Here is a 10,378-nt window from a genome sequence, read left to right as displayed (position 1 = left end):
ATGGGGCATTTCTATCTGTAATGTTACGGTAAATCTGGATGAGGTTGTAGCTCTAGGTGATGTGGTTCGGGTTTATTCTCGTGCACATGTATAATCTGTTATTTTATGAAATTTGAAGATAATAAACCAATAATACAAATCTAATCAAAATAACAGGGTTCACTTCTATATTTGTTCCTTTGTATTTGATTTTGAAATCGCTCACAAATCCATTGAAATACAATTCTAAATCAAATTTTAAACAAATTTTTATAATTGAATAATACTTGATTTCAAAATTTATTTTAAAATCACAAAACCAATAACACTAGATTTGAATATAGATTTTAAAATCATAAAACTAATAACACTAGATTTGAATAAGAATTTTAAAATCATGAAACCAATAACACTAGATTTGGTTTGGATTTAAAAATCTATTAAAATATACGAACCAAATGATTTGGATTTAAAAATCCATTAAAATATACAAACCAAATGATTTCAGGAAGACCATGAGTGGCCGAGAGAAAATCTGACGGCTACCAGTTGCAAATGGAAACCATTGTGACGGAGATTACCAAAAGGATTCAAAACACCTTCACATGCAAAGTTTAGTACAATTTAGACACTAAATGCTATATTTCACAGTAACTCCAGGCGAAAAGTCAAGAATTTATTGTTTTAACAAAAAAATTGGGGGCTAAATTAAAGATCAATGTCGTTGAAAGATTTTTGAACAATAAAGATAAACTTGATGACAAAAGATCCAAATGTTAAACAATGTAATAGAAGACGACAACTTAAAAAAGAAAAGTATCCTTAAATTCAAAATCTTCGAACGCAATTGAAATGCCAAAGAAACCGAGTGTTTAGGTCTGAAAGATAGAAAAACTGAGACAATAAGCTTAAAAAGTAAACAGCTACAAGTAACATAACGAGGCAACTGCAATGATTTACTCTTCGTCATCCTCATCATCATCAGCACCACCTGCAGCTCCGTTCAATGCCTTGACTCTCTCAATCAACTTGTTCTTCCTTTCCTCATAGGTCAACTTCTTCAAGTTGTACCTATTTATCAAATCAAAAAACACAAATTGAGATACCAATGAACAAACGACCAATCAACATCAAAAAAAAGAGAGTGACAAGTGCTCGTTAATACCTCTTGTGTGCCTTGGGCGCAGGTTTCTCGGTCTTCTTGGGGTTGGGGTCAGCACGGATAGCTGCATGAACCTTCTTGTACAGCTCCTCCATGGTCTCAGCATCAACTCCTTTCTTCAGGTACTGACTGAAGTGAGTTTGAAACTTCTCAGGCTCGTCTTCGTTCAACATCTTCATGTAGTTGGAGACATGGCCACCATAGATGTAGTTCCTGTGGATATCAGCATCGAGTTGCTTGTTTTCTTTGTTGAAACCAGCAAATCTCTTGTCACTGTGAGGGATATCAAGCCCTCCGTCCAAGGCACCCTACAGTAAACCATAAAAAAAAACCAAAAGTATTTTAAAGGCTTGCCATGAAACCACAGTGATGCAGACAAGAACAATGACCAGACAATTACAACAGAGGACAGGTTTAACACCTTGAGGGCACCAAAAACACGGTTTCCTGTGGTGGTCCTGATAAGACCAACATCAAGAAGAGCACGGAAAGGTCTCCTTGACTCAGTTGGTTCTACGGAGAAGTCCTCTCCAGTGGCCTGATCATTAGTTAACAATTGAGGTTTAACCAGTGATAAATACATAACGTCTAGGTCAGAGATATGATGATACTAAAACAAACAACATACCTCTAGGTTGCCCTCATACTCCTCATCCATTTCCAACATCTTGAGAACACGGCGAGCCAAAAGAAGGCCGGTACAGTAAGCTGGTTCGACAAAGCCAACAAAGAAAAGATAAGCACAGAATCAAACATCTAAAAATCAGAAAACATAGGACAGATATGATACCAGCAGCGTAGTTGGTAAGTCCAACAGTGAGTCCATACTGAGGCAACTCATGTGCGTAAGCAGAAGCCTTGACAATGTCACCGGCTATGCTTGCAGACACGATTTGTGCGACAATGTCTTTGTTGGTGAACCTGACAACAAAACGGTACTTGGGTGTGTTGTACTTGTTCTTGTCCTGGTTAATGAGACGGATTCTTGCTCTGTAATCAGTCTTACCATCTGCATTTAAAGAAGTAAATTTTCAGAACCTCACAGACCAAACAGACAATATCAACAATGAAGTAACGAAGAAACAATACCTCTCCTTCTCCTGAACTTGACTTGGTACCTCTTGAAGTAAGCATTCGACTTGGATGGCTTCACAAACACCTAACAATAGAAACCGTTCTATTTCATTAGTCTATCATAAAATCTCTAATCAGATACTAAGATCTAACAGTATAACTGCTCATTCCAAGGTAATAAAGATCCATTTAAACGCATCAGTGATCTCTAAAACAGAGCATAAAGGTACAACCTTTATGCAACAAAGTTTCGCTCTAACTATAATATGGGATATTTACAAAACCCATGAATAATAAAACCATAGACTCATGAAATATCGTTACCATAGCTCAAGAGATTATGAAAAAAGCTAAAGAAGCGCTCTGGAGATATAATGCAAGAGATTTCTATATGAAATGAAAAACAAAATTCGATTCTTTGAGGAGAGATACGAGAGAAAATCAACAAAAGCAAGGGATTACCATTGTTTAAGCGAAGCTTAGCTTTTGTGTGAGAGATGAGTGAGGAGAAGACAAGAGGCGGAATGACCTAAATGCGAGATCTTATAATGAAAAACCCTAGATGACTCCTTCTTGGGCTCCCAGATGTTCAATGCCCTGGATTTGTCTTAATTTTATTAGGGCCCAACTAGGCTTTATATTTGGGCTTTTTGTCTACCCACCTGTCTTTTCTAGCCTATTAGAGTGTTTCGAGAACTGTACTCATTTCAAGGGGGGGGGGTTCATAATAACAGTTTCTTTGGCGTTGTAGAAAACACAAAATTTAAATATTATGTACCTTTTCTACTTTGTTTGAGCAGTATAAAGACGGCACTTTTAGCCAGTTTAATCTTGTGGTAAAGAACGCATTTCATCTTTTTTCCGTTTGTGATGTTTCTAGTCTCTAGTTTGGTATTGTTTTGGTTCTTATGGTTTGGTTATCTTGTGCTGATTTTAACCTCAAATCGTTGTTTGGTCCTTTAGATAGTTTTATGCTTATGGTTTGTGATTCTCAGGTATCGAGTTTTGTCTCTCCATTCTAATATATGTCAGTCTTGTAACTATACCAGAATAGAACAATCAATGAATCAATACTCCCTATGAAATAATCTAAACATCTTTGCGAATCAATCTGATATTGAACTGTACGCACAAGGGACAGATACTTAAAATTAATCCAGTGAAAATATATTTCAAATAACTTTATGTTGTTATTTATTTTTACTATTTTCCTTTTTTTGGTTGCTAATAATATCGAGTTGACCAAAAGAGTGTATTCAGAAAGGTGATTAGTGTATAATTTTTGTCTCTAGATCACTTCCGAAGTTAGAGTTTTTAGATATGTGAAACCTAAAAAAATAAGTCTCTTACAACATTCAATGGCGCAAGGTGATGACCACTTCAATAGATATAACTAACAAAACCGCTGACAAAAAAAAAAAACAAAGCCAGTGCTACTAGAAATGATAATTAGTGAATGACCGCATATGCGGCACGCATATATTACTTAGAAACGGATAGTTATCTTTAAAATAATACACCGAGATAAATTGAAAAGATTACAATGGAACAAAAAAAATCTTCCTAAAGTAAAATTTTTATAAAATGTTATGCAATCATGTGAAATGATGTCAACATAGTTTAATTAGAAATAGAAAAGATATAAAACTACAATAATGTAGAGATTCTATGCAATTTTGAATCTATCTCCTATATATTAAAAGAGAAGCATTGTCATTTGATGTTTTCACACTACATTGGACATGTGGCAACCTCACATTAATTTCAATTTGAGTATGTTAACGTGTCGGCTTCACAATCATTTAACAATTAATGCGTTCACACTAATTATTTTTTAATCAACTTATTTTTAGTTCTTATATTTTTAACCTTTGTATTAGTGAACTGAAGTTCTTTTCGTACAACTACTAAATAATATCATTTTGATAGAAATAAATTAAAAATTGATTAAGATTCACATCAACTAAAATGTTGGATTGAAAATGTTTTTATAAATTGAAAGTTTCATATCTTACCGAACTTAGCCATGGTTGAGGCTTATGTACACAAAGGCAATAAATAATTACGATTGGTTATGAATTAAGAAAATTGAGGTAAAAAATATCACACACAAAGTCGGATCTTTAGTAAAGTCAAATATTATTTTTCTTTACGAAGTTTTCATATCAGGCCAAAAATTAGAAACATAATCCGATTGCAAGAAAAAAACAGAAATCCGAAAAGTTTTAAAAGAAAAAAAAAATCGTGAAATCGATTGAAAACAGAATTCAGGTGTTGAGTGAAAAGATCACATTATTTTCCACGCAACTCTAACACTTTTCACTCGATTATATTGTGTGTTTATTATAATTACCAAGAATATTTTATAAGAAAATACATGTTATTGTTTTAAGCTACGTGAATTTTGCAACATGCTCAAAAATATTTACACGATTCTCAACCATTATTATTGGTATTTTAAAAATATAGTTCAATAATTATGTATATTAAATAAACCGAGAATATTTGTTGTACATTTATTTTATTTTGCTTTATATTATTAGAAGAAAATAAGTCTAGCTAAAACATATGGATCCAAAGAACCGAACTGAACTTGATTTGAAAGCAATACTAAACACAAACTAAAACTGATTAAGTACTTACATCTATCTAAAAGTTTAATATCCAGATAAACAGATCTATCTAATTCAAAATAAAATATTTTGGATACCAAAAATATCTAAATCAGAATTATATATTTAAATATTTTAATTATTTTAAATTTTATATCTATTAGATATTAAAAATATGAAAATATCTAAAAATTACCAATATAGTCACAAATAAATATCTAAAAATAACAGAAAAATGTTCAAAATACTGAACATATTTATTTGTTCTCCATCAAAATATTTACATTGAACTAAATTTTATGTAAATTTAAATATTTAGTCTTACATTATTCAAATTTTTATATTTTATATTATTTAATTTTAATATTAAGTATATTTGGATTTTTGTTAAAAAAAATACATAATTAGAATGGGTATCCAAACTCAAATCCAAACCGAACCCGCAATGATTCGAACCAAATCCAAACCAAAATTTGTAAATATTCGAATATGATTTAAATTTCTAACCCAAAAAGTTCGAAATCAGAATAGATTAACTGAATCAGACGGATATATGAATGCTCATCCCTAGAAAAAACTATACAACAAGTCCCTTAGTACAACATATAATAAATAATCTAATAAACTATTTAATTCCGCGCCTAATGTAGGTTACTACCTGGTAAATTATTAAAGTTCTTAACCAAAAATCCCCTATATATTAATCATGGAGCATTACAACATGTTTTCGTAGCCACGTGCCATCAGTAGGATGATTTTTAGAATCCTTAGAAAAATAAGTTGGTCCATTTAAATATATATTATATTTTTTTTATTAAACTAACTATCAAATTGATTAATAGTGTACAAAATAATATTCTCAATTCTTTCCTTAAATAAAAGCTACGAAATTTTCTAATATAATTAACATATATATGACAATTAATGATTATGAATATTACATATTTGATAATAATTTTTGTATCATCTCTTTTTTGTTTAATTTTATATTACTAAAAGAATTAGATTTTTTCTTATATGTTATATTTTGAATTTTTTAAAATGACTATAAATCCCTTGTTTCTGCTCCTTTTTGTTTTTCGTCATGCTCTGTGAAGGAAGGAGATCCCGACGGAGCACGCGGCGAGGACCATCCATCTGGTTCTCTGTTCTCGTCCTCTCGGCGTCTCTTCCCTATCGGCTGTTTTGTTCACCAGCGATGAGTCAGGAGGACTCTCCCACCGCCGCTGTGCTCTGTTTATCGGGGGTAAACTCTGTTTAACCCATGTGTTACCGCCGACGGACAAGTCACACGGATGGCTCTGTCCAAGCTCTTCAATCTGCCATGGAGCATAATGTGAGCTCTCTCTTTCTTCATCAAGGAAGATCTGAGTCCAAAATCTTCTCGGGTTTTGCTCCCTTCCATTTCCGGTGCCAGATCCGTAGCATCCTCCGATCAGATCCGAGTTTGTTCGGCAAATCTTCAACTTCACTAAACTTTAGAGTGAATGTGTTCTTTTCTTGTTGGAGAATCTTTCCGGCGAACCTCAACGCTGCGACACACTTTGATTCGAAAAGTCTGCAGATCTACACCAACACTTCAGCGGGGCAACGATGATCCTCCTTGGAGTCATCTCGCCGCCGGGAGTTGTGGCGCTTGGTCTCCATTGCACGGATTTATACGCTTAATCTAAGATTTTAAGCACCGGTCTGAAGACTCCCACCGTCAACCACTACAACCACATCTTGCATGCTTCCTAATACCCTATCTAGCTATTATAATTGTAAGAATGAGTATAAGTTTTCTGGTTTATCATTTAATAAATCAAATAATTCTTAGTTTATACAGTAAGTCATTATTAATTTACAAAAGTTTCAGTTTTTAGATTTTTCTATGTAAAACAAATTTCTTTTCTAAAATAAGAAAAAAAATGATTTTAGTGTATATAGATTAATTATTTTTTTGAAATTTGACATTTATATTAGTTTTATCATATTATTTGGTATATATAAAAATATGTTTCATAGAATTTAAATGTGGTTTTAGAAATTTTTTTACAAAATCTCATCACATTATATTAAGTGTTAAGAAATATAAAAATAATTTCATTGTGAATGTGAAACAAATAATATAATGGTTTTTATTGTACTTATATAAATGGTACATACATATAAATTATTAATTTATAATTTTAGTGGGACTAAATATTTACATAGGATTTCTATAAAGTTATTATCTTACTATTTTATTGATTTGTTTTATATTTGAACATGCCCAACTTGGGACCAGAGAAATTTATTAATTTGTGGTTTTTATTAATTTATCGGTTATTAATTTATGGAGTTTTTACGTATATAGTTTACATATACTAGAATGGTAAAGTATTATATATATTTTTTATCGGTATACTCTTAAGTAATTAAACCTCAAAAAGTCTAGGTTAATAAAATAAGTAATTTGTTTTGGTTGCTCAAAAAAAGTTATTTTGTTTTGTTGTAGAATTAGATAATTTTTAGACTGAAATGGTGAATATATACTAGATAAATATTTATATTTCAAGTCAGCACTTATATTCTATAACAACTTGATATAATTGATTTGAACATTAATCTGTGAATAGAGTTTGCTGGTGATTTTCTTCAAAAAATTGATTCTTAGATATATATCTGGAGTGCAACTAATTTTTACAGATGTCCATCTTCTTAAATTGACATTTGTGTAACTCACCGAATTCACATAAAAGTTAAAAAAAAAAGAAACAAATCTCATATCAGTGAAACAAAAACGAGAACGAAATTACAATTTTATAGAGATAGAAAATGAAATCACGTATGTATAGTCAATCGTAAAAAAATCAAGAGCAGAAAACCTAATCCCCTTTCGTCATTTTACAATTGAGGTTGCCTATCTGGTTTTGGTGATTTGTCTCAGCCGCAAAACTTAAAAATTCTTAAAAATAATTAAAATAAGTTGTAATACGTTAGCTCTTTAACAACGATGACAACGATGACACATTTAAGAGACCAATATTTGTATTCATCTTTTTATAATCGATAAAAATTGTAGTGGTGCAAAATGTTAAAACTATTTAAGTAACAAATAAATATTAAAAACTCACTCACGCGTAGGCTATCATCTAGTTAAATGTATATTTGAATGACTTCTCGGGTACTCAATTGATGGTGGAGTAAAATTGCTGGGGCTCCATATCTTATTTTTGAATAAGTAACAAACCATCACAAATTTGGGCTTGATTATATACATAGGCCATCTTCATCAACATTTCACGAACTAGACATTAAATGCATCATTCAACTTCTTAGTCACAACCCTCAACATTGGTCCAGCCTACAACCGATACACAAAAGGTATCCATCCTCTTCCTTTGTGATATTCATGATAGTATTATTCCCTTATGCTTGTGAATAATTTGACATCAAATAAGAGTCACGTACAACAAAATATATTAAGTCAGAAACATTGATAGGAAAACTCACTTCTGCTCTATTAATTTAGAGTCATATTTTTTATCTACTCTTTAAGGTTGTAATTAACTTTTGGACTTTTTCTAGAATCTAATTAATAATAATCTTATCATGGATCATGTTTGGTTCCTTAAATATATCGACATCACTTAATCTAAACCAACCTCCAGATAAATAGTATTTCGGTTATCTATCATCTACAAATAAAATAAGAAGCTCCACGTTTTATAAATTTATATCAGTTTAACAATACAAGTGCGGCCTTTGTATACATTTATACTAGGGATCGTTACCCGCGCCATGGCGCGGAGTTTGTGCATTTTAATCTATTTTTGTCTCTTGCTTACTAATCTAGCATTCAGTTTTTCAATGCATTTTATCTTCACCATCTCCTCTTGTCTTGTTTACATTTGTTTTCACTTTCTGTCGTTTGATTTGTCTTAGTTTTGGCTTGTGTAATAACTTAACTCTGCTCATTCTTCTTTCATTCTTTATTGATTGATATTTTTATCTCGCTTAGCTCTGTGTTGCCACTAATTTTCTCGAATCATTTTTCATCATCTGCTTCGTATTCTTTTCATATTCATTAACTATTGTCTCCAATCTCTTTAAATCCTAAAAATCCTACATGTTCTTTTGTTTATTAAATCACATATTAAATATTGTTGCAACTGTTTATTTATTCTAATAAATTCTTACGATTATAACTAAGATGATATGGATAAAAGACTGATTATAATTTAGTTGAAATTAAAGTCTAAAGTAGAAGTTATTAAACTTGAAATCCTTCTTTTTGTCATCCAAGATAGCCTTAGTCAAATCAATTATATTGATTTAGAAAACCCATAAGATATTTCAATCCCAAACAACAAAAAAACATGCGCATTTGTTATTGACGCTGCGGCGGGTTTCCTTTACTATAAACAAAATTGCTTGTCCCAACTGTTAATAAACCCAAATGTGTTTACAAAAGCTACCCATATAAGAGTTTCATACTCATTTCTCTTTCTCTAGTCATCTCCTATGTTAGTAGCTATCATAATACAATCATCAAACAAAGGACATATCTCTTGGTTCCATATAAAATATGCAAAATGACTGTTTTCTGCAGACTCTATGATCACTTGGTATTATAAATATCAAACTATGTCTATGGTCTATTTATATGTTGAGAAAATGCCTCGAAATGTACCTTCCAAATAATGATTTCCAGGTCAACACATTGCACGTTAACCTCCACAATGGGATCAGCGGATTTGCAGATACCGCTACATGTCGAGTCGAACGCAACTACACATATGTTTCGTGCTTGTGCCTTTCATCCACAATCTGCAATTCTCCAAAGAACCAGAATCAATGTTAAATGAGGTAAAAGTTTTAGAGTCACAACAGACTTTGTATAGCCAAGTCCAATAAACCAAGCACCCAACGTAACATCCCCACTTGCCTATTTGTGCAGAAAATGACTTGATCATTATATAGTAGCACCGAGAAGTTAGATGGAGAATGAGGTATGAATGCAAAGTAGACAAAACAGTTAAAATCTTACTGATTATGGGAAATATAAGAAATCAATTCTCTTGAAATGGCGTATAACTGGCCAATAGCGTGACAGAAGTACTTGTTCCTGTTCTCACCAAACTTGCAATTCTAAATGTATATATAAATCTATTAGAGTTATTGCCAGCGCTCTGTTGCGATATTTGTTAGCTAAAATAATTCATCCAACATAATAGAAAAAAGAAACCAACGAAATTGTAAAGCTAACCATCAACTGAGATGTTTTTGCTGTTCTGACACATTGCAAGCTTAGTGATTTCACTGTCAAAAGCAACAAACTAAGCAGTCATATACATCTGAGACATTTATTTACAAACGGTTCATAGCACATAAAAAGCATATTATTATGTTACGGATGATAAGTTTGATGCATAAATACAGTTTAGAATTTTTTTCAACTGAACATTTGTGCCTACTGAATTACCTTACAACACCCACTGCATTGTGATTTTGGCATGTTAAAGCTGAGAATCAACATTGGAGATTGCGTTAGCATTTGGAACATGAAATATAACACCATCAATTT

The 10,378-nt window shown here is 31.8% G+C and overlaps 1 protein-coding gene across 2 annotated transcripts; it reads right to left on the bottom strand.

Moving 5' to 3' along the window:
- Window positions 1-782: 782 nt before the first annotated feature.
- On the bottom strand, window positions 783-2,809 carry LOC106406324 (60S ribosomal protein L5-1-like). 2 transcript variants are annotated; one of them, XM_013846954.3, is made up of 7 exons: window positions 2,678-2,809; window positions 2,231-2,300; window positions 1,932-2,150; window positions 1,770-1,849; window positions 1,563-1,679; window positions 1,145-1,449; window positions 783-1,050 (listed from the first exon to the last, which is right to left on the bottom strand). In XM_013846954.3, exons 1-7 carry the CDS (start codon window positions 2,678-2,680, stop codon window positions 936-938), a joined length of 909 nt encoding a protein of 302 aa, XP_013702408.1. In that variant the 5' UTR covers window positions 2,681-2,809; the 3' UTR covers window positions 783-935. The 2 variants fall into 2 exon arrangements, with proteins under 2 accessions (XP_013702408.1, XP_022562186.1); XM_022706465.2 differs by having other exon boundaries at window positions 2,540-2,709.
- Window positions 2,810-10,378: the final 7,569 nt, after the last annotated feature.

Source organism: Brassica napus, chromosome C7 (assembly GCF_020379485.1).
Source record: "Brassica napus cultivar Da-Ae chromosome C7, Da-Ae, whole genome shotgun sequence".
In the NCBI taxonomy this organism is placed as follows: domain Eukaryota; kingdom Viridiplantae; phylum Streptophyta; class Magnoliopsida; order Brassicales; family Brassicaceae; genus Brassica; species Brassica napus.
This window is presented reverse-complemented; position numbering and strand designations above follow the sequence as displayed.